The 24,742-nt window shown below is 46.9% G+C and overlaps 1 protein-coding gene across 1 annotated transcript; it reads left to right on the plus strand.

Annotated features, from left to right (window-relative positions):
• Positions 1-22,260: 22,260 nt before the first annotated feature.
• Positions 22,261-23,952, plus strand: VMO1 (vitelline membrane outer layer 1 homolog (chicken)). The gene is made up of 3 exons (XM_010161091.1): positions 22,261-22,431; positions 23,003-23,106; positions 23,658-23,952. The coding sequence occupies exons 1-3, from the start codon at positions 22,261-22,263 to the stop codon at positions 23,950-23,952; spliced, it is 570 nt and encodes a 189-aa protein (XP_010159393.1).
• The last annotated feature ends 790 nt before the right edge of the window (positions 23,953-24,742 follow it).

Below are 24,742 nucleotides of genomic sequence, written 5' to 3' on the forward strand. Positions count from 1 at the left end.
GAAGAGGCCAACTCCCACCTCTCTGCAACCTCCTTTCACGTAGTTCTGGAGAGCCGTAAGGTCTCCCCTCAGCCTCCTCTTCTCCAGGCTGAACAACCCCAGTTCCCTCAGCCGCTCCTCACAGGGCTTGTGGTCCAGACCCTTCCCCAGCTCCGTTCCCTTCTCTGGACACACTCAAACACCTCAGTGTCTTTCTTACAGTGAGGGGCCCAAAACTGAACACAGGATTCGAGGTGCCTCTTCAGCAGTCCCCAGTACAGGGGGACAATCCCTGCCCTAGTCCTGCTGGCCACTCTGTTCCTGATGCAGGCCAGGGTGCCATTGGCTGCCTTGGCCACTTTGACAGGTCAGTCTCATCACTGGGTACCAGAACTGCACCCAATATCCCAGATAAGACAAACCAAAACTCCAAGGAGAGAAGGATTGTTCAGCATGTCTGGAAGGTTGCACTTTTGTTTAAGCATTCCAGTACAACTCCTGTAATTTTCACAACAGTGTGACACTTGTCTCATGTTACACTCAGATTTGTACAGATTATCCCTGCCCTTTTCCTTCATACTGCTAATTTCAGTATTACTTGCTGTCTGACCCACACTTGCTGTCTTTTATGCCCATACATAAATAGTAAACACATCAAGGGTCCAATTGTCTTTGAGATCTCACTGTGAGTTCTACCTGCATAGGATGGCCAGCAAGCACATCAGATATCCTTAAGAAATCTGTTGAGCAGAAAGCAAACAGAGACCATGGCCAGTAACAAAGAAATTGTTTTGCTCATGTCTCGTGATTGTTTACACTCTTTGCATCGAGACATTCACTTCTTTTTCTCATGGCTGTGTTAAGAGCCAGAATCGGCAGGAAAGGAGCTTCACAAACAAGGACCAGAGAATAGTAGCTAAAAAAGTCAGAGTATCTGCTCAGGCAGGATTGTACAATGGCAGCTGAGGATGGAGGGAGGTGCTTTCTGGCTGTAACCCAGGTCTGCTGGAAGGAGGAGGAAGGAAGCTGAGAAGAGAGCCGCTGGGACCTGAAGATACAGCCAGAGCTGCCAACTCAGTCCATTTCTACCCAGGGTACAGGACACCAATAGGTGACAATAGAAATCAAGGCATAGTCTTGTTTGGTATTGACACTTCACTCTTTCTGAGGGTTTAATCCTGCATACACTGATTTCTAGACCTCTCATCATTTTTGCTGATCTCTTCTGGGCTGTACTCAGATGGACATACATGTTTTGAACAGAATTTCAACTGAGACCTTGCCGTTGCAGCACGATACTTGAAAGGTGAAAGCTTTCCACTTGCTTATTTAGTTAAAATACTGAATTAGATAGCAAAGGTGGGTCTGGCATCTCTCTTACTGTAGAACTGCTGCCTCACCAGTCACTCTCTCCACTCTCTCTGTAGGTGGCTATTCTCATGTCAGTGCAATACTTTGTACCTGTGCTTATTTTGAATTCTATCCCCACCCTCTAGTGTCTTCAGCATCCCTCGGGTTGACGCCATCTGTAAATTTAATAAGCAAACTCTCTATTCTACCATGCAAGTCATTAATAAAAATATTGAGTAATTACAGACCCAGACCAGTCTCCCGTGGAACACAGCTCAATATATGTTTCTACAATTGGATCAGGCTTTTGATATTTTTTACAGTTGATTCAAATTGCTAATTAACAGAAAAAAATAAAAAGAGGCTTCCTGTAGTGCAGATCTACTGACAGCCAGAGACCAAATGTCAATTTACACCCACTGCAAATCTATGACTTTATCTTCAACTAAAGATCACTTCACATACGAAAACTCTAGCAACTTATTCTGAAAATGCATTGGGAAAAGTTCTCAGGAAGAGCCTGAGATCAGCACCATGGAAGCAAGCCAGTCTGTACTGCTTGGCCATGGAAAGCTGTCTGGTGCTACCAGCAGTGTCAGCAAGGGGACTTCAGTCCCACAGTGTCCCCTGCAGAGAGATGGGACCTCGCAACTGCTCTTGTCACTGCCGTCACCTTTCCCAAGCTCCTACAGATGGATCTTGACCATCCTCCTCAATTCCTTTCCTCTCCCTTTAACTGCCCTGTGGGAATGGCAACACATGCTGTGGCTGGGCTTTGGCCATGCCTGCAGTAGCAGGGTGGCTATGCAAGCTAGCTCAGTAACGCCAAGCCAAAAAGAGCAGAGTGAGGTCCACTCAGGGTTGGAGGAGGGAGGGAGGAAGAAGGAAACAAAGAAAAAAAACTCTGCACAAAGCTCTGAAAGGAAAATTGAATATTTGTGGATTATTTTGATAAATACCAGGTTATTTGAAGTATACATTTACTTTTAAAAAGAACTTCATCTGCAGGTCCTGAACACAGGTGAATGGGAGAACGAAACGAAAGGAGTTGAAATCAAAATGTCTAAAAGTGTTCAATCTATGTAAAGACCTGTTTCTTATACCAAAATTTTGTAACTTCTAAGGTGATCCAGGTGTTGGTTGAAAATACTTTAGCCTCCACTCTGTGTTGCAAGCTCATAAACAGGGCAGATTGCAGCCTGAACTACGCCCAGAGCCAGGCAATGCGATGGTCTCTACTATACCACATGTTTTGACAGTCTTGAGGCCATCACGCTAAGATGAAGACTCATGGGAGAGACTCCATGTTCTTACAAGAAACCCATATATGTGATTACAATCCCCTTCCACTCTGGATCAGGGCGGAAGTACTATAGTATTATCCTGTAGTGACAGGACAAGGGGTAATGGGTACAAATTGAAATCAGGGAGGTTTAGATTAGATATCAGGAAGAAATTCTTCACAGAGAGGGTGGTGAGGCACTGGAACAGGTTGCCCAGAGATGTTGTGGATGCCCCATCCCTGGATGTCTTCAAGGCCAGGCTGGATGTGGCTTTGAGCAACCTGGTCTAGTGAAGGTGTCCCTGCCCATGGCAGGGGGGTTGGAACTAGATGATCTTTAAGGTCCCTTCCAACCCAAACCATTCTGTGATTCTATGATTCTATGGTTATTGGGAATTACCTTGGGCAATTACTGCTGGCCACTGCAGTCTGAAGATTTGCACTGATGTGACAACTCAAGCAAAAGTCTTCTCTCTCTCAAAAATTCTTCACAGGCAGTCATGCTGATCCAGAGAATTTACTGTGAAACAGACCCTGTCATCTACGTTAGACATCCACCTCTGGAATTGATGCTGTAAGGTATATTGATCCAGCAAAGACTTTCAGCACAGAACTAATCTTCTGGACTTCATTTATATTCTTAACGTTCGGCAAGTGCTAAAGGGCTTTGTTGTACTTGAACTTGCAGCACCTTAAAAACTCAGACCTTCAACTAGCAGCCTTCAAACCAACATCCCAAAGACCTCACCCCTGACCAGTGAAATGCTGATCTAGGATGCAGCCTGATTCTGACACTGCTTCAGTTTTCTTTCATCACGAAATGTTGTGAACCCCAATGGTCTGGACCCAATGGCTTTGCTTGGGGTTCTGGCCTCACACCATGTGGGAAGCTCTGGGCTAATCAGAAGATAAATCATCCATGATCAGCAACTTTGTTGATGTTACCCTGGGGTCTCTGTCAGGAACAGATGACTACAGGGGAAATGCTGGTTAAGCACAGATTAACACAAGATATCCTATACCTGGGCGTAGTTCAGGGTGAAAACATGAAGGCTATTCCTTCTGAGTTATGAATAGGTATTTCTTCTGTGGTTTTGAATCTGCTATCTGCTTGGCTTCAGCTCCTGCAAACGCATTGATCTCATAAATGTCAAGAGCAAGAATTGGTCACTACCTGCAAACAATGGTAGTTGTTTGGGGAATGACCAACTTATTATTTATAGTGTTAAAACCCTGATCTGGAAAGGTCCAGTTATTTGCTTGGGAGTTTCCGTAGTGTTCTTCACTGAGGTATCCAAGGGTTTCACAAACACTGCTTTCTCTTGTGAAATGAGGGAGTGACGTTTCACCATGTAATAGTCCAGGCACCAAGGTGCATGAGTAAAGACAAAAGAACCCATTCACACGGAGTGCCAAATTTCCTTGACTAGATTTCAAGGTTTCAGGTATTACATAGGATATAATAAATTCAAAGCAGAGCTGGAAGTGCTTGTAGGAAACTCGGTTCTGCAGCTGAGACCCTAGTGTCTCAGTACAAAAAAACTCAGAAACAACCAATGATCAGGGTACCATCTATGAATGACTGAAGTGGTCTACCACAGACCACCAAGGGAGCCATCTCAGAGGAGCCCTAGGCAGCATTCACACTCTGCAGGGTCTCAGTCTCCAGTCCCCCAGACCTTGTCTTGCTGCCCAGTAATCCCAGACTAACCATATCCAGACACTGGTTCCCTGCATATGACCCTGGTGCCAAGATCCAGTCCCCCTTGCAACATTTTCTACTTTGTGCCTTGCCCAAAACCTTGGAAAGGAAAGAAAAACATGAGCAATTATGCCAGCATCACTGAAGGTATTGCACTAAATGGGGCATATGTGCTCTAGCCTACTAGTTCCTGCTCACATGGGTGAGAGCTGAAGGGAGCAGGAAAGTCTTGAGGAGGTAGAAAGGGAATTGGAGAGGTAAACAGCAGAGGTGGATGTCTCCCTCCTTGCACCTAGGTACTGACCATTAACATGGACAGAGCAAGGGGACGGGCAGCACGGCAACAGGTAAAAGGCAGGGGAGCCACTGTGAGCCCAGGAGAGGGTAGCATCCACCTCCCCACGGAGCTCTGACAGCCAAAGGACCCTCTCCCACCTCCTGCCCCAGCCATATGCATTCATGCAAGCCCACCCCATGTGGGACAGTGAGACTAAAGAGCTTGCTGGTAAGAGGAAGCTTGCTGTAGCTCCCACAGCTCCTAACCTGAGGTGCTAACTTGCAGCCAACCATTGGGAGGGGAGAAGAATTGCTGTGGAAGAGATGTTGAACGTCAAGGAAACCTGCATCCCAGAAAAGGCAATGGCTTTTCCTCACCCCAGCTCCTACCTCCAGCTTCAGGCCCTCTTCTCAAAAATGACTGAAACTGAAGTTTTACAGACAAGTACATGCACAAGAAGTTTCCCCACAATCCTTTATGACGTGGCAAAGCTACAAGCAACTGAAAATCATTGGAAAGGAAGACTTGAGCAACCTTGTCAGGACAGCTGTTCTTCTTCCCCTCCATGGTTTCTTCTGAGTCCTCTAGAGCTTCTGAAAATCTCAGATGATTTTATTTTTTTAGCAGAAGACATTAACCCACATGTTCAGCCCAGGGGCAAAGGAAATTCCTGTAGGTTGGTCTTTGGGTTCCTGCCACCATGCAGGAGCAGACATGCAGATAAAGGGGAAATGGTCTTGGGAACATCAGGAGAGAGAAGAAAGCAGACACCTTATTTTTAATTTTTATGGCATCTCCTCTGGGTTGCAGCCCTTTCTCAGTGCCTCCCTTCGCTCCTTTAGGTTTGTGTGGGCTGCAGCCAAAGGGTAGGTCTGGGCGTCCCCAGCAACCACTGTGTGACCCTGCCTGAGCAAAGACACATGGCCCTTCAGCTAATATATTGGGTTCTTGTTTGGTTTCTTATTTCAGGGGGAAGAGGTGAGTGGCTTGGTAAAAAAATCTCCCTTTCACACCTATTTGCTATGCTGTGGTCCCTTCATTTTTTTGCACTCAGATAAAACTCCCAGATAGCAGGTCTTTTTCGAGTGGGTCTTTATTTCTCAGTCTTGCCACATCTGGTCCCTTTAAAAACCATTTCTTGCATCACTCTGCTGAGTCCGTCTTGTCCTCTATATTAAATTAATTACATAAAAATACTAAATCAAATGAATAATTGGTTGCTCATGCTACACTAGTTCTTGAGTTTTCAATTTACCTCTTAGAGTGTCTAATTTTCTCAGTAATTTTAAAGGGGAGCTAACTCCCTCAAGCAGTGCACGCTGTGGCATCGGTAGAATTGAAATTTGCGAATTCATGGCACAGACCTCCATCATCTGAGTGGGGATCACTACTGTAGATGTAAGTTACCATTTTTAGTATGAACATTTTTCTGACCATCTCCCTCAAGCTATAGCCTAATCATCCTTCCAGAAAACTTTCTAGAAAACTTTTGGATTGAGTCAGGCATTGCAACTACAAATAGAAAATTTCATCACAAATGGTTATAGACTGGAAAAGCTACAAACAACTGAAGTAGGCCTTACAGAAGCACATCGTAGGAAATCTCAACAACTTTGAGCAGCACCACCCATGGCAGAGTTAGGGTGAGGTTAGGTTTATGGTCAGGGTCTCAACGTCCTCAGGGCTGGAAGTCCCTCAGTGCCTTGCTTGGTGGAAGAGTTTAAAAGAGATAAAACACGATGATCTAGATAACCGACGCCTGGAGTAGAGTTGGAATAACTGCCTGCAAAGATCTGAATGTGTTAATAGTGGTGAATAATTAGAACAGAAAGTTTGAAGCTAAGAAAATATTTGCCTGAAACAAGCTTTAAGTATCAGGTGAGAAAAGAAAACCTAGCCATTGCCTGTCCTCTACCAAAGCTAGGAGATGTGGTGGTGTGGTGGAAAAAGGACGATACAATTTTAACAGGAAAAGTTTACCATCACAAAGACTGCTTATTTCCTCAGAGTGAGAAAAATGCAGCTATACACTGCTTGCTGCAAAACCGTGCTTGCCTTGTTGCCAGGAACTGCCTGCTCCGGAGTTTACAACCAGGTAGGCACTCCTTGGCAGAAAGTTCCATTCACTGAGTACTTAATTCTCCGTTCATCTGAGGCCACCCTGGCTTTCACCCCTCTCTTCAGAACTGCAGAAAGCCCACCCCCAGGGCTTGGGGGCTGTGGGGCAGTGGGGTGAGCAGAGGAGGCTGATAAAGGCAACCTCTGACATATGAACTACCCACCCTTCCATGGCTCTGCTTCAGTGGCAGCGAGGACAGGTCAATGAAGACCTGCTCAAGCCACGTGTCAGGCAGCAATGACTCTGCTATCACCAGGCCAGAGCTCAAACCCAGTTACTCTGGCCCCTCACCCAGGGGCTTGGTCTCCTTTTCTCTTGCTGCTTCCACGGAGCAGGTGTACACAAACACGGTTTTGTCTTCTCTGTCCCTAACGAGTAGGTTCTTGGGGCAACTGCGGGAATTCCCACTATCACTTTAGTGGATTTGGATTTACACTGAAGGTAAAAGTCTTCTCCACTCCCAGTAATGTCTTATGCCAGCTACCCACATGTCATTAACTCCCTCTGAAAACTCTCCTCGATCCCAGAACATGATTCTCTGCTGTTACCACCATCTGCAGTGACAGCAGCAGTTCACAATTTCCCAGGTCGCATGCCAAAAACTATCTCATATCCAGATTTTCCCTTCCATGTCCAGTTTTTTAGTAATTTTATGCAGCTGGAATATGGATTTTTTTTTCCATTTCTTGGAAATGTATGAACATTTCCCCAGAAAGCCTTTCACAAAAATAGGTCAACCCTCTCCATGAAGGCATGAACCCTCTTAACTTCCCATACAAACATCCTAGCTGTCAGCCTCTTAAAAGCTCTGTTCCCCTCATTTTTACCTACTCCTCAAAGTAGAATTGCACCTAGTCTTTTAAGGGCTTTGAACACTACAAATAGTATCTACACACTTCACTTCTGTAACACTTGGATTGGGGTATTTCCTCAGTGTTTTGATCCTTTTGTCCCTTCCTCACTCATGACCAGGTATAGAAGGGCAAAGCGCCTGAGTTTCTTGAAATACAGGTCCAAACAGCTTGGCCATAATTGCTTCATCAGTGAGGCCGAGGTCTTCTTCATTTTAACCGTATGCCTACATGATATGCAGCTATACAAGTAGAAAAATAAGGAGACAGTTTATTTTTCTCTCCAAAGTGGGACAAGCCACAGTGGAAAAATACTCTATTAACAGCGTGTGTCTCTTCTATGGCCACATCTGCACAATTTTATCATGTAATTAGACCTTGGCTCCTGCCAATGAGGGATCTATTAGCGAAAAGCTCTTCAGACAAAGGGAAGGCTTAGTGCATAAATTAATGTAAATCAAGCCTGGGCGCTCCCCTCCCGTGCTGCTTGGAGCTGTTATGATCTCCGTGTTGCTGCAAGAAATGAATGTACTGCTGGAGCCTGGGGACAACAAGCTGATGAGAAGGGAGAGAAGGGCAAGGCAGCCCCCTTATTTTCTTCCAGATGAGGTCCAAGACCTCAGCTTTATAGCTTGGATAAGAAGGAAATATGCAGGAAAGTGATGTCTTTGTGGGTCATTATTGAAACCACGTGGTGTGTTAACTTCAGTTTTAATGGATATTTTTAAGGATACTTTTTTAAATCAAAAGATGCACACAAATTTATTGAACCTCTGAACAAAACTGGTGATTTTCTTTCTTGTCTTACAGTCTTTTCTCGTGTCTCTAGATCTTTGCTTCCTCCCAGGTGGAGTCGGGCAAAAGTAGAGGTGATGACACATCTCTGAAGACCACCTGTCTTTACTGCACAGGTATCACAGTCATTGAGTCATTTCTATGAGTTGTAACTTGTTTTCTTCTCTCCTGCCATGCATCAGCTCGGACTCACGGGCACTTATACGTGCATGGTGCCCCTTTTCTGTGGAGGCGGACAACCCTTGCCTCTGCAGGGGAGGAACATAGGTTGAGTTCATCAGGGAAACAGTGGGAGGAAAAGCAAGAGGAGAGTTTGCACCAGCAAAGAAGCAGGACGAGTTACCCGCAGAACAAGCAAGGCACTTGGGGAGGGTGCTATAGGAGTGCAAGAGAGAGGAAAATGGGAAATGCACCTAGTTGTAGTCTGTATTGCTGCCTCTTCTTCCTCGTTTTCACCTCCAACCTGAGACTTCGCTCACACCACCAAGACTTATCCATGGAGAAGGTTATTGTCCTAACACGGCAGAACACAGCTGCCAATGCAGAGCTGTCAATACGCATGGCATTGGCTGGACCTCAGGGAAAACGATGGCTGAAGATGCTCTGCAGAGCACCTTTCCCAGGAGGTGAGTAACATCTGGCTGAGACCATCTCAGGATGGCCATGGTGCAGGTCTCTCTGGGACAGCTGAGGAGGAATGGATGGGGATGGGCAGGTGCAGGAGAAACATCTGACCCTTCAAAGTCATCCACAGTATGCCCTGTAAAGGGTAGATGGAAACCACGTGTTTCACAGCATTCAGTTTCACTTGGAGATAATACAGAATTCAGATGTCTGCCCCTGAAAATGCCTTCTTCCTATCTGCCAGGAATAATAAAAAATGGGAGAAGGGGGAAAAGTAAGAAAGGAAAAGCATGACCACAGGCAGTCTTCAAATGTTGTGATGTTTGGTCTGATACATTAAAGCACTTGTCTTTGGAAATCTTCCCCCAGGTGTTGGTAGTATCTTTCCTAGGCAGGTTGTGATAATAAACCTAGAGTTTAATAATCATCAGTTTTTATCCTTTTTCAAGAAATGAACATGCATTGATAAAACAAATCAAAGCTGCCTCAAATCTCTGTTAGCAGCATAGCAAAGTTCAACTCTGAGACCCCAAAGAGGAGGATATAGTGTGTGTTCCTGTTTACCATGGGAAAAGAAGACTAGGAGAAAGAGACAGAGCTCAGAGAGAGAAATGAATGATGGTTTGTTATTCTTGCTGGTGCCAGGGCAGATGGACGTGTGGAAGCATTGACTGTGGTCATACTTCCCTATGGTAATCGTCACTTCCCTAAAAAATAGGGAAGAGGTGACAGGATGGGATAGGTATTGGGCAGAACAGTTGCCCAGTTGCTATGAGAGGAGATGGGAAACATGGAGGCAGTCATTGCAGAAAGACTTTCTCCCAGTAGTAGTGGCCACCCAGCCATCTCACTCTTCCTTCTGCAACAGCCACAATGCTCCCCAGTGCTCCTACCCTTGGCTTTCTAGGACCAGGCCAATGCACTGGGGACACAGACATTTTGCCCATCATGACTCTTGATAATGGCTTATTTTATTTTTGCCTGACATGTCCCGCAAACAATTCCTCTGCAGGTAGCTGTGAGTGGCCAGCTATCCTACAGTATTCGGAGTACTAGCAGACCTCCAAGGTCTGAAGGAGAATCCCCCAATAGCTCTCTGGGTTTAGAGCAGCCTCACAAAGTGTACAAGTGAGACTTTGCAGTCAGTGGCAGCAGCAGGATTTTGCAGGAGGCTCATTTTCACCAGTACTTATCTCACACAGTCTGAACCAGGAAATAAGCCACCACTGCAGAGGAGAGCAGTGGTGATGGGTCAGCCAGATGCTGCCGTGACGCTGGCTGCTGCCATTGATGCATTGGAGATTTGCTGCCCCTGCTCCCACAACAGGCTCTCGCTGTTGCTGCACCATCGGGCACCCAAAGCAGGGAGGCTTTCCAGTTCCACAGAAGCATTGCACAAAGGTGAATATTTTCCAGGACACACAAGCAGTGTGCGTCCTGCCCATTCACTTAAAGGTCTGGCAGTGATAGAGAAACTTAGCCAAAAAAAAATACACAATTTCACCCGTCTTTTCTTTCCCCTGTTTGACCCCAAATTATTCTTTCACCCCCCCAATCCCTACCTTACAAAAGAGCTGATGCCATTCTGAGGCATGTTTCCTATTCTGAACCCAAGCCAGACCTGTGCCAGAGCTCAGGCAGGCACACTTGGGCTCACCCAGCTCCATGAACAATGCTGTAGCTAGAGGGAAGTGCCAAGTGTCCCTAGAAAATTGGTTCTGTGCTATTTCTTGCATGTCAGTGCTAGGCAGGATTTATTTCCTTGTTTGTTTTCTCCACTGCTGCTTGGGGGATATTTACCCTTTGCTAGGCTCACATTACTGGTCAGGAAAAGGACACCCCAGGCAGCAGGCATTTGACGTCCAACAGTTTCTTATCTGCAACCCTAATCCAGCTTGCATTAATAAACTTCAAGACTACTTAGTACTTCCATTCTGCTAGCCAGTTGTAGAGGAGCTGAGAAATTCTTCACAGGCTTGTGATCACAGTAAAACTTAATGCATGTAATAATACGCAATCTAACAAATATTTTCATGTACTTAATCCAATAAATGCAACACATGCTGTAATATATATATGACCCCGGTTACTTACATACTCCATCAGCAGTTTGTGTAACCAGTTGGATCCCAGCTGTCCAACTGCCTTTGCTGATATTCCCTTTTTTTTTTTCCAATTTTACCCTGCAAATACAAAGAATATAAACCACACTGTAAAGATTCTTTTGGCAACAGCCTTCACCCTTATGCTGGTGAGAATCTCCTGTAAATGCCTGTCACTTGCCATTTCACACTCCCTTCTCTGCGGCACAGACGGAGGCTTTGCTCCCTGGGAGCACAGCAGTGCCAGAGCCAAGGCAAGCAGCCAGGCAAGGCCACAGGGAAAGCTGTCCCCAACAAGCACACAGGCAAATATGACATGATCATGCATGGCTGAGGGGTAGAAGCAACATCTCCCTCCCACCTCAATCCATTCGCTGCCACCTCCAGAAACTGATGCTTCAGCAAAGACCCTCTCGTTGCAGCATCCCTGAGGTGACCACTGACAGCAGACAGGGTCTGTGAGCAGAGCTGTGTCCCTGATAGCTGCACTGCTCCCAACACAGCTCTAGTCTCATGTTGTTCCCACCTGGGTCTCCATTGGCCCCACGTGCAACTACATGCCCAGGGAGTCTCCAGAGGAGAAAGCAGTTCCTGCGCGTTCTGCCCCTACTCATCAGCTGAAGGTGCACAGACAATCATTTAGTTAGAGCAAACAGGGCTGGAAGGATGTTCAGGAGGTCTTGTAGTGCATTCCCCAACACAGCTCTAGTCTCATGTTGTTCCCACCTGGGTCTCCATTGGCCCCACGTGCAACTACATGCCCAGGGAGTCTCCAGAGGAGAAAGCAGTTCCTGCGCGTTCTGCCCCTACTCATCAGCTGAAGGTGCACAGACAATCATTTAGTTAGAGCAAACAGGGCTGGAAGGATGTTCAGGAGGTCTTGTAGTGCATTCCATTCAACACTAATCAACCCTGACACAACCTTTGCCAAAAATCGTCCAATAGTGGAGATCTTGCAACCTCCCAAGGCATAACTATTGTTAAAAGTGCACTCCAGTGCCCAGTCTCAGCCTGTTGCAATGCTTATCCATTACTCTTTTCCTCGGCCAGACAGAGACCAGGTCATCCCCTTTCCCTCTACAGCAGTATTTTGCACTGCCGCAGGCTCTTATCCTGCCCTCCCGCAGTGGCCAGGAGCTGTTCATAATGCCGGGTGCAGGGACTTGCCAACCCTCTCATTCCCTACAGACCCAGGTGACTGCACTCCTACTGTAACATGTTTTCTCAGGCCCTGAAGCAATGCCTACCTCCCCAACGTAGTCTTCATATCTCTCCCTAGATTAGGGGTTCCCATACAACCACCAGACCTTCCCTCCCACCCCACTGACTCTGCTCGCAGCCCACATTGGCCCCTTAGGGCTGCCGGCCAGCCTGGCTCTGCATGGCACGGAGGCACCCCAGTCAAGAAGGAGGCAGGAAACCCTGGGGTAATTTCTCCCCTTTGTGCTCCCTGCGTTGCCCTCCCCACATCCTCCCACAGCAGCACCAGCTAAACAGCCCTAACTGAACTGCTCTTCCCTTGACTCCCTTTCCCCACTTCTCCCATCCCTCAATCATACAGTCCCGGCTCTCATTCTCATTCCTCACAGGTCATGTTTTCCAGACCGCTGACCACTTCTGTCACTCTCCATTGGATTCTGTCCAACTGGGCCACATCCATCTGGAAGTTCAGTGCCCTCAGCTGAGCAGAGCATCCTTGCCGGGGGCTCACACACACTGAGAAGAAAAATCACTCCATTTGTCTTGCAGGCCGTAATTTGGTTCGTATATCTGGGCATGGAGACAACCTGACGCCGCTGACTCATGCTTTGCCTTTTATCCACTATGACCCCCAGACCCTTCTCTGCAGCGGGATGTTAATGCAGGCATTTTTCCTCATGCAGCTGCTTATTTCTGCGTAAGGTGGGAGCTCACGCTTGTCCCTGCAGAACTGCATCCTATTTTTCTCAAACTATTTCTCCAACTTGACAAGACCGTTTGTCAAGCTCAATCTGTGTCCTCCAAACTACTTGCAGCCTATTTCAGCTTGCTATGGTCTGCAAAGTTAAAAAGCTTATTATTTATTTTATAGACAACCATTAATAATGACCTGGCCTGACATTTCTCTGCTGCTGACTCTCTCCAGAAACCACCTTGTTCATTCTTCATGAAGCTTTTCTGTGGAAATTGAATTTGGTCAGGACAAAAGAGGATTCATGATGAGAACAGAATATAAAAGGCCTGATAAGTAAAGGTCAGAGGAAGAGATAAGAGGAAACAAAGTTAAACTTAGGTTACTACCCGTTTCCCATGTGAGGATGACAAAAAAAAAAAAACACCAACATAATGCATGTCATCTGCTTCCTCTTAGCCGTCCTAATCAGTAGCAAGTCAGAAATGCATGTCCTTATTCCAAAAGCATGTCACATAGCCACTGAATCAAGATCATGTCCCACATGCCAGCATGTCACAGAGACAGAGGAACTGAAAGATGGAAGAGGTTGGTGCATGCAGTGGATGGAGCACAGATTATCAGGGAACTGGGGTGACCCCACAGGAGAGGATACTGCTGATGCTGGGGCTCAATAGGAAGGTCCTGCAAATGGGACTGTGAAAAGAGAAAAGTTCCCTGGCTGCACCTTTTCTTTGTCAAATGAGGACCTATTTTACACTCAGCTTAACAACCACTTTTATCAATTAATGTCAAGGAGCTGCCTAACTGCCTCAGCTCATGCTCAGTAAGCACAGCCAGCGTTCCTGCCTTGCTGTTGCACTGAGCAATGGCCCTCCTCACCCTGACAGCTACTCTCAGGGGACACAGGAGCAGGGCACAGCAGTCGTTATAAAGGTTGGATCACATTATGTTGCTGGAGCACAAACTCCCCCATTTCCAAAGCTGGGATTTACCCAGTGACTGCTCCTTTTGTAGCCTCAAGATAAACAGTCACCATGCAACCCTGCTGCAGCTGCCCACTCCCTGCTGTGCTCAGGACAGCAGCGCTCAACAGTGCAGCTCCGTCACTGCTGTGCCCATGGAGGCTTCTGGGGTAACAAAGGGATTATGCATTTTTCCTTCTGTGGCTATCTTTTCCATGATCCCCCTTGTGCCCTTGTACTTTCAATATCCACTCCCACAGGAGAATTCCTTTGCGCTCCAGGTATTTTCATTGTTTGGGGAATTTTTTTCCCCTCTTCCTCTTGGTTTGCAACCAGCAAACAGGCCCTTGGTGTATATCAGCCTAAAGAACAACTGAAACTCAGATTGAAGACTGGAGGGATGTTATTAAAGAAGAATTTAGAGACTTTCCAGACAACACTTATGGGGGTTTAACTCGTCAAATGTCCAAAGTTCCCAGACAACAGAAAAAAATATCAGAAGGAAGTGCAAAAGGAGAGTTCAGAAGGATAAATCTGTGTGTTAGGAAAGAGAAGGGATGAGAGACTGTCTGGAAATTGATGGATAGAAAAGGGACTGTGTAAACTGGAAAGAAGAGCATAAATCAGGAAGGAAATGTGTTTACAACTAACTCAGAGGACAAGCTTAGAGAAGAGCTTTGCCATCCCAGTATGTAACACTGCTGTATAGCTAGTTTTATACCAGTTCTGTCCCAGACAATGTCTCAGAAGATGTGGCTTTTTCACAGAACCCAAGCCCCCTCCTCAAAGAAGGGCCAACTTCAAAGAAAGATCAAGTTTCTCAGGGTCATGTCCAGTCAAGCTTTGAAGGGTTTTTTTCCCCAGAAAAATATCTTTTGTCAAATTTGTTTATTTTTATTCTTCAAAGTGAACAAGTGCTGGGAGCAATACATCATGCCAGGATAGCTATGGCTTTGCTTGGTATGAAATACCCACAAAACTCTGCTAGTGATGAAGTCCCCAGGGCTCACCACCTGCAACGAATATCTTGGCAGATTTCATACACAAAGGACTTAATTCTCAATTAATTTCAATTCACTTTGGTGCACTCTTTCTTCAGTTCTTCAGAAAACCCTCCCCATAAGCTTCCATGGGTGCTGTGGGGCAGCATCAGGCCCTCATGCCCTGCCCCAGCTGCAGACAGGATTTCTGCTCATTGATCAGGTGGGAACAAGTTGGGAAAGAGGCAGGCAATTCCCTGGGGAAGGCTGCTGCGTGACTTCCCCAGGCAACATCTGCAGTATGTGTTATGATGTTCCTTGGTGGCATTTTATTTCTTAAAAAGATTCTGAGTAGTCTCACAAAAAGTGGTAGAGACTGTTGTTGGCATGGGGCATGTTCATAGCTGCCAGATGCCCATCTCACTCCATTGGCCATCTCAGGGTTGAGGTGATGCTGCACCAAGAGTGCTTGGAGTCTCGGCCACCAAGAGTGCTGGGAGTTGCTCCTGGCTCTCTCTTCCCCTTGCTCACAGACAAACCACCGACACGGACACTGCAGGGGGTCCTTCTCCATTGTTCCTGCCAAAACACAGTCTGCAAAGGAAACCCTAGAGCTTCCACGCTGACTGATAGGAGTGGTTATGGAGCTGGAAGTACAGGGCCAGGGCACACAGCTTATTAACAAATCCTTGAGGGAAGGTGAAAGAAAATAGGCATTGTTAAACAATAGGATAAAGAAGGCTACAGGAAACACTGAATGAAAGCTAACATTGTGGTCAAATATTGAAAATAGAAGTAACATATCTGGTGGCATATTGTATGTAAAAACACAGCAGATAAAAAGAATTTTGAGGAACAAATAAAGGCAAAGGGAATGAATACTAATAATGTTTCTTCACATCAAAGGTTCAGGAGCCTGTCAGAAAATCCATAGGACCAGCTGACAGTATAAAAGAAGATCACAGCAGATATGGCCATTTTTAAATTATTATTTGCATCAATGTTCATAGTGGAAAAAACTTTGGGTTCAGATAGTTCCAACCACTCTTGGGGGTTAGGAATCTTAGGAAAGATTACATAGAAATGAGAATTACTTTATAATAGAGATGAAGACATTATAGAATGAATAACTAGAACTGATAATAAGCATTCAACAAGTCTAAGATGTCTCTAAACTGGAAGAGCTAAGGTTGTCGCAGTGATGGATAATGTGTCATTTAAAATTACTGGAAGGCTGAAATGGGGCAAACATGAGGTCAGTTTAAAAAAACCGTTCCAAGGGTGATCTGATTAATTACAGAACTCTTATTCCAGCTTATATATTACAGTGGGATCTGCCAATGTGTACTGGATTTAAATGGCAAGGTCTTTGCAGTAGGGCTCTGCAGGGGTGGGTTCTGTGAGAAGCCACCAGGAGCTGCCCCTATGTCAGACAGAGCCAATGGCAGCTGGGTCCAAGACGGCCCCACCGCTGCCCAAAGCTGAGCCCATCAGTGACGCTGGTGGCACCCCTGTGATAGCGTGTTTAAGAAAGGGTAAAAATGCTGCACAATAGCCAGAGAGAGAGGTGAGACTGTGTGAGAGGAACAGCCCTGCAGACCCCCAGGTCAATGGAGAAGTAGGGAAGGAGGTGCTCCACGCGATGGAGCAGGGATGCCCCGTCAGCCCGTGGTGCAGCCCATGGTGAGGCCGGCTGTGCCCTGCAGCCATGGAGGGTCACAGGGGAGCAGAGACCCACCTGCAGCCAGGGAGGACCCCACGCTGGAGCAGGGGGATGTGTCCTGAAGGAAGCTGCGGCCTGTGGAGAGCCCACACTGGAGCAGGCTCCTTGTAGGACCTGTGGCCCATGGAAAGGAGCCCACACTTGAGCAGGTTTTCTGTCAGGACCCCTGATCCCACCGAGGTCCCAGGCTGGAGCAGGCTGCTCCTGAAGGACTGCACCCCATGGGAAGGACTCACATTGGAGAAGTTTGTGGGGGACTGTATCCCATGGGAGGGACCTCATGCAAGAGCAGGGCAAGACCGTGAGGAGGAAGGAGAGCAGAGACAACATGTGATGAACTGACCGCAGCTACTATTACCCACCCATTGTGTCACTTGGAGGGAAGAGTTTGAGAGTCAGGAGTTAAGTTGAGCCCAGGAAGGAAAGGGATGTGAGGAAGATGTTTTTAGTTTTGTTCTTATTTCTTACTATTCTACTCTGTTATTAATTGCCAATAAGTTAAATCAATCTTCCCCAAGTCAAATCTGTTTTGCGCTACTATTACCCACCCATTGTGTCACTTGGAGGGAAGAGTTTGAGAGTCAGGAGTTAAGTTGAGCCCAGGAAGGAAAGGGATGTGAGGAAGATGTTTTTAGTTTTGTTCTTATTTCTTACTATTCTACTCTGTTATTAATTGCCAATAAGTTAAATCAATCTTCCCCAAGTCAAATCTGTTTTGCCTGTGACAGAAACCATTGAGTGATCTCCCTGTCCTTATCTTGACCCATGAGCTTTTCATCTTGTTTTCTCCCCCTGTCCTGCTGAGGAGGGGGAGAGAGAGAGGGGCTGGGTGGGCATCTGGCAGCCAGTCAAGGCTAACCCACCACAAAGTGTGATAAGCTTGCTTTGTATTTCACTTACAACTTTTAATGATGACTGTAACCACTGCCAAATTTCCCTATTAGAAATTGTTTCCAGAAACAACCAGTTCTATCCTTATGAAGACTCTCCGTAGAAATTGGATTCAGCTGAGACAAAAAGTTCCATAAAAAATTATTATCATGAAATATGGAAGACATAATCATAGGGAAGAACAAACAAACAAACAAAAAAAACCCACAAAAAACAAACAGAGAGAAACAAACCACCCTATGAAGAAAGGCTGAGAGAGTTGGGTTAGTTCAGCCTGGAAAAGAGAAGGCTCTGGGGAGACCTTATAGCACCTTACAGTACCTGAAGGGCCCAGCAAGAAACCTGGGGGGGCATTTTGGCAAGGGTATGAGTGACAGATGTCATGGTTTAACCCCAGCTAGCAATTAAACACCATGCAGCCACTCGCTCACCTCCACAGTCTTCCCTCCTACCTTCAGTGGATAATTGGAGAAAAAGACAAAGATGCTCATGGATTGAGGTAAGAACAAATTAATAATTGAATATAAATGAATACAATAGTGAAACTGATAATACTAACAATACTACAAATAATAAGTAATTAAAGTAATAAAAAATTAATTATACAATTGCTCACCACCCACCAAATGATGCACAGCCAGGTCCTGAGTAGTGAGAATCAGAGGCAGAGAGCCTGAAAGCCAAACCCAAGAGCGATCACAGCAGAGTCTGAACAAGCCCAAGAGAGATCACAACAGAGTCCAAGGAGCCCCACGAGCAAGAGCCCAAACTGAGAAAGCCAACCAATCCTCCAACTCGCTAACTACCAAACGAACAAAAACTAGTCCTGTCCCATCCCCCCCAAGTACTGTCCCAGATTATATACTGAGCTTTATGTTCAATGGAATGAAATACCCATTTGGTTTGGGTTAGCTGTTTGAACTGTGCGTGTCCCCATCCCGTGTCCCACCAGAACCACAGCTCTGGTGGCCTCACCAGTCAATAGAAAAGAGCAAGAAGCAGCAGAAACAAGAAAGAAAGAAACAGTGAAGGGGAAAGATGTCTTTGCCTCTACCTTTGCCTTGGAGAGCTGCTGCGAGAGTTGTGGGAAGTCATGGATTCTGCCTCAGCCTAATGACTCTGTGTTATTGGTGATGTTCATAAGACGAGAAAACACTTTTCTCATGAAATCACACCTCACCACTGTTATGTTGTAGGCAAGAAGTGCTGTCCCTCACCCCACTGGCAATGGCCCTCCAAGAATACCATTAGTAGCATAGAAAGTTTTGATCCTCTGCTTCTGTTTTTAAACTGACATGACAGCAGCAGGAGTGCTACATGCTTCAAAGGCTGACTGCCACCTTGGCAGCACCAAAGAATGCTTGAAACTAGGTCTTTTATCCAAAAACAATCTTTAGTCTCCTGACGTGGGAACAGTTTAACTAGTTTTGTCCCCAGTGACATTATGAAGACCATTGTAAAAATGTTTTCAGTCCACATAAAACTTAAAGTAACTTTCTCACCATGACCTGAGAAGGTTTACGCTACTAGAGAAGGAGGCCAACTGAGAACACACTTCCTGTGCTTTCCTTGGACAGCCCCACCACCTTGTAAATGGGCAGTAAATAACAAAATACCTTCTGGCCCAGGCAAAGTGGGATTCACCTAACCTACACTTAGGTATCTGCAACGTAAATATACATATGCAATGTCAACAAAGCTACTGCAAGCTCTTCACTCTTTTATCTTGAAATTTTGGCTCTGTGAGTACTTTTTTCTATGCTGTTATTATTTTGACCACCTATACTTTCAAAGATTTTGACCTCATTATAACTGTTGGTTCTTTTTTTATCATAAGGAGGAGGACTTAAATCTTGGTGGAAAGTACAACCAAAAGTTGTCCAAAAAATAAGAAATATTTCTCTTTGTGTGACATGTTTGCACAAATACAGAACTGGTCTTTGTTCTACACTGGCCATCATGTCTTCACTTCTGTTTTCGAGTCTAACTCTATCCTGCATTCCAGTAATTTCATTAAAAGAAAAAAAAGAAGGTTCACATAACATGACCCTAAAACTACCTGCCCAAGCTAAACAGCAAAGAAGTTTCCAGGCTCACTGAGAAGTTCAAACTCCAGCTTTCCAATCTAACATAATGAAAAATCCACCCATCTGGGACTTGCAAGATGGTACTTTTCCTGCCTGACTGGAGGACTGAAGGCTAACAGAAGAGAGAAAGAAGCAAGGGGTGAAGAGAAAGGGCTTCACCAAATGAGAGGTTCATTAGCAGAGATGTTGGAGACATCACTGGATACTCAGGAGAGTTCAATGTATGAGCAGTTTTATCCAAATTAACTCATTGTCTCTGCACCCTAGCAGCATAAATTCAACTCCTGATACTGATCCCAACTTTTTTATTCCAGTCCATGCCTTATTCCTACAACTGGGAAGGTTTCCCATAGAAAAAAAAAAATAAAAGTCTTTGACTCAAGAAGAGGTTCATCACTCTGGAAGGTTTAAAAATTAATGAAAGACAAGAGAAGGAAACATAAAACTGAGATCAGTTCCTTGTTTATTTTCTAGCTCACCACTCTGAAGTTATAGAAACACATATGGTGTCCACTTTCTCCCATAAGCAGAGTTAATTACAAGTGTGAATTGTTTTCATTGCTTCCTGATGGAATATCACAGAACCACTGACCCGGTGCCACTGCCTCTTCCGTCTCCTCCCCAGGCAGACAAAAGGGAGCAACAAAAAATCAACAAAGATGCTAAGCAGGGTCTTTTCCCAGCCAGCATCCCCTTCTACGTGCAGTGGCAGGACCATTGGGGCTGGCAGTCAGACCGATTGCCAGAGAGGAAACCACAGAAGTTGTGTGGAAGTAGAAGGCAAAGAAAACAGACCCTCTCAATAAGAGAGACTCAAAAAGAGCAAGATTCAGATCCATGGATATGACTGCAAACTCTAAAATATCTCTACCTTTTTAGCATCAGCCAATTCAGGGCCTCCTCCCATACCTAGCTCCTTTTCACTGCTTCTCCTTAAGATACTTTTTCAGTTCTAGGTGTCTCTGCTACTGCTCTACCCTGTAGCCTTAACTTTCCACATCTCCGAAAACGTCACCATGGAGCCAGAATGGTTAACAAAGAGGTTTAATCATATTGCTTATAGAATCACAGAATGGTTTGGGTTGGAAGGGACCTCCAAGATCATCCAGTTATAACCCCGCCATGGGCAGGGACACCTTCCACTAGACCAGGTTGCTCAAAGCCTTATCCCGCCTGCCCTTATTCACTGCTCTTTACTGGAGATGGTACCCGGCAACGGCTCATCGCTCTTGATATCATTGTTGCCACTCATGAGGAAATCCAATTGACACCTCAACTTAGAAAGTCCCATCTCTCCAGGAGAGGCAAAGTATCCATGAGCTATCCATTCTTAAAAGCAGGACCCTGACCACATGGCACTTCAACCTTGTTGTCTTCTTTCTGCCGGCTTCCTGCTGCCTGTGAGGTACAAATGCACAGAGACATCTTCATCCTCATTGTCTCCTGTGGGCTGCTGTGAGTAACTGAGGATCTTTGCAATTTTACCCAAGGGGGAATATCAGAGGATTTCAATAGAAAGCAACAATTCCTCCTTCACCTGCCTGAGGTGGCTATTATAGAAGCAGTCTATTCCACCCTTCAGTAATTCCAGCCTGGAATAACTCTTTCTAACTATGTCAGCTGTGCTGGTATAGCTCTCACAGGGCAACTCTCCCAGGTGGCATCACCGTTGACTCTTCAGTAGGACTGTAACCAGCTTATCCTCCTACTCTACAACTGCTCACTGGATACCCATGGATATTGCTGTCAGCGGGCGTTTATTCTCAGCCAGTTCCTCTGGTGGAGGAAGGCATGTAACAGAAACTCACATCTGAGAGTGGAATGACAGCAGAAGTAGGGGTCTGCTTTTGCTAGATACTCCTGTCTTCTCTGTATGCTTACACCCCCTAAAGATACACCTGAGCAGCTGGAGCTGTTCTGCACAAGGAGCACTGAGTCCATGGGATGATGGAACTGCATGCAGTTTTGCTCCTGTACTTCTGTCCCCAGTACAACACAGACATGAATAAACTGGAATGAGTTCAGCAACGGACACACGAGATGGTTGGCAGCTGCAGCACTTGCCCCATGAGGAGGGTTTTCACCATTTACATAGTCTCCTACATTTAAGGTATGTTCCACAGGAAAATGCAATGGCTTCCAGTGCAGGCGCTTTGCCCAACCTTAGACAGGCAGTGAGAAGAAAAGGAAACCGAGGGAGAGGAAATGAGTGAGGACTTCCACAGGGTGAAGGGCCCTAAGATCCCATCACCTGCATTTTGCCTCAACCCCTTCATAGGCTCCTTCCCCTCCCAGGCCATCACTCCTCCTCCCACCTCTCTCTCTCACACCCTCTTTGCAACATTTCCAGAACCCCCTCAAGGAGGGTCCCAGCTCTGCCCCCTTCCCTTGCCTCCCATTCCCAAGTTTTCACAGCTCTGCAAGCCCTCCAGTCAGCATGCACTGGTGACACCACTTTCCGCCTGGCAAGGGTGGCCCCACCACTGAGGGATGGGCAGTCAACAGGAGCTGTACATAGCAACAACCAGCACTCCCCGTGAGGGTTGTTGACACTCCCCAAGGACTCCCACCCATTCTCCCGGCTCATAAATTCCCGTGTGCCGTCACCTCCAAGCAGCGAGGCATCGAGCAGATCCTCCGCGATGCAGCTGCTCATCCCCGCCATCCTCTGCCTGCTGGGCTCCTGCTGCCTCCGGGGCATGGAGGCACGGGAATACGAGTCCATCCTCATGGTGCCCAACGGAGGCCCCTGGGGCTCTTGGGGGCACCAACAGTTTTGCCCCGGCGGCTATGCTAAGGGATTTGAGGTGAAGGTAAGGTTTCACTCTTTCTTTCACCCTGATGTGAAATGACGTTAGTTTGTTCTGGTCTCAGCAGGGCTGCCCACGACACTTTGTCCCATTGCAGCAATTTGCATTGTATTTGCATCGCTTGTGCAGGCTTATCAGCAAGAAATCTTTAGCGTGGAGTAGCTCTCCAGGCTCTCTGCCAGTGAGTAATTTCTTAGCAGAGAAGACCATGGGGTAAGAAAAGGCTGGGGTCAGTACCACAGAGCCTGTTCCCAAGGGCTGGGACAACTGCCAGCACTCCAATTCTGGGTGTCACAGCACAGGGCAAGAGGGTGGGCATGACCTGGGACAGCAGCCACTAAGCAGACCTGTGTCCAGAGCCTCTGCTCCACAGTTTGGAGAAAAAGCAGAGGCGAGGAACAGTGAAAAATAGTCCCTGAGAAATGCCAGAGAGCTGCCTCACAGCCCTACTCAGCAGCACTGCCCTTGTCTGTCCCCAGAGCCTCCTACACCCCTCATCACAAGGGCTCACCTCATCTCTTCTTTTAAACGTGGGAGGGTGCTGAGCTCTCCTATTTTCTTCCCCTCTTCTAAGGTGGAGCCCTACCAGGGATTTTGGCTGCTTGGCGATGACACGGCTCTGAATGGCGTCCGCCTGCTCTGCACGGATGGCACTGTCATCGAGTCCTCCGTGGGGTGGTGAGCGGTCTTTGCTTTCTAGTTCTCCTTCAGGGCAGCAGCTTCTGGGGAGCATGAAGGAAAACCAGTACGATGGTTTCTCCATAGGCACCCACACACCCTGTGAAGGCGTCTCCCCACTCCACTTGAGGTTGTGGGTGAGATCCCCCTGGCCACAAAGTGTGAAGGTCTTAGGGTAGAGATCTGGTCCCAGGGAAGGGAACAGCACGTTGAAAGATGGAGAGTTAAAAACAATTGCAGGACTTAAACCTGTACTTTCTGCTTTTCCTCAAAGGCTTACTTTGAGAAGGACACTGATATTAAGTAGCAGGGACAAAGCAAGCAGCTGAAATCCCCAAGGGGTCCTGAAGCAACAGAGCAGCCCAGGACTGATGGTGTCCAGGCATCTAGGGGTGACGAAGAAGCAGAGTGAAACACGTGCTCGTAGGATCCCACCATCCCTGTGTAGACCCCCTGTCCCAGGGTGACCAGGTTCCCAGGCGAGTTGTGGTGTTGACTGCAGCACAGCAGAGGATGAATACGTCTTGACGAGCTGTTTTCTCCTCTGGCAGGTGGGGAAACTGGACCGAGGCCCAGCTCTGCCCCAGCAACAAGCTGGTTTCCTTCTCACTGCGTGTGGAAGAGAGGCGGCACCTGCGCGACGACACGGCGGCCAACAACGTGAGGTTCGCCTGCTCAGACGGGACAGAGCTGGAGGGCTGGGGGCTTTCAGGGGGTCACTTCGGCCCGTGGAGCCACAGCTGCACCTCTGGGGCCATCTGTGGGATCCAGACAAAGGTGGAGGAACCCCAGGGAAAGGGGGATGACACAGCTCTCAATGACATGAGAGTCTTCTGCTGTGAATGAGCCAGACACCCCACCCCATGCCAGCATCTACAAAGTGATCCACCATTAAACCTGAGTCTGTCCTTGCACAAGGAGCAATGTGCATTTTTCTCCAACACATTTTGTAAAAGTAGCCAGATCCTGTGGCTGCAGCACCCAGGGGGTTTCCTCCTGCCCCCATCCTTTGGAAGTGGGGTTGCTGCAGCCCCTTGCTCCCAGGTCTATTAACCCCAACCCTAACCCTAACCCTAACCCTGCCGCGAAGCTGAGGACGGGTTACCAGGGGGCGGACACGTGCACACACATGTGCACACACACACGTGCACACAAAGAGCCAGCCACTGGTGAACACAAAGAGACGTGCCTTTACACTGTGCCTACACCCACACAGACTCACACACGCAGCACTCACGCACACGTGAACAGCACGGATGGCAGGTACTGTTCCTCTCCAGCTGCTCAGGATTGATGTCTGCAGCTAAGATATGGACTCACACATGGAAAATGGGTCTCCAGTAGCTGGCGTTAGCTACACAGACTGTGCCAGAGCTGGCCTCAGGCTCAGTTTCCCAGGTGCTGGCAGTGGGACCCTCCAGCCTCTGGGGTTCATGGTCCCACTCCAGTTGCCAGCACTCGGCTCTCCTGCAGCTGCCCACTGAGCTGGCTTCAGGGTTGCGTGTGGTCTCCCACGTGGGCTCAGAACAGAGGGTGTGCCCATGTAGAAGGTGGATGGAAAGAATGCAAGAGTAATTGTTATTAGTAGTAAAGAGATTTGGACAATAAAACTTCTCAGCACCAAGAATACAAAGAG

The sequence above is a fragment of the Eurypyga helias genome, unplaced genomic scaffold (assembly GCF_000690775.1).
Source record: "Eurypyga helias isolate BGI_N326 unplaced genomic scaffold, ASM69077v1 scaffold9521, whole genome shotgun sequence".
NCBI classification, from domain to species: Eukaryota; Metazoa; Chordata; class Aves; order Eurypygiformes; family Eurypygidae; genus Eurypyga; species Eurypyga helias.

Excerpts from the sequence above, each read along its gene's own strand:
- VMO1 (XM_010161091.1), top strand. The coding sequence starts at position 22,261 with ATGCAGCTGCTCATCCCCGCCATCCTCTGCCTGCTGGGCTCCTGCTGC. Across the intron at positions 22,432-23,002 it reads CTAAGGGATTTGAGGTGAAG|GTGGAGCCCTACCAGGGATT; the intron begins GTAAGGTTTCAC and ends CCCTCTTCTAAG. Across the intron at positions 23,107-23,657 it reads ATCGAGTCCTCCGTGGGGTG|GTGGGGAAACTGGACCGAGG; the intron begins GTGAGCGGTCTT and ends CTCCTCTGGCAG.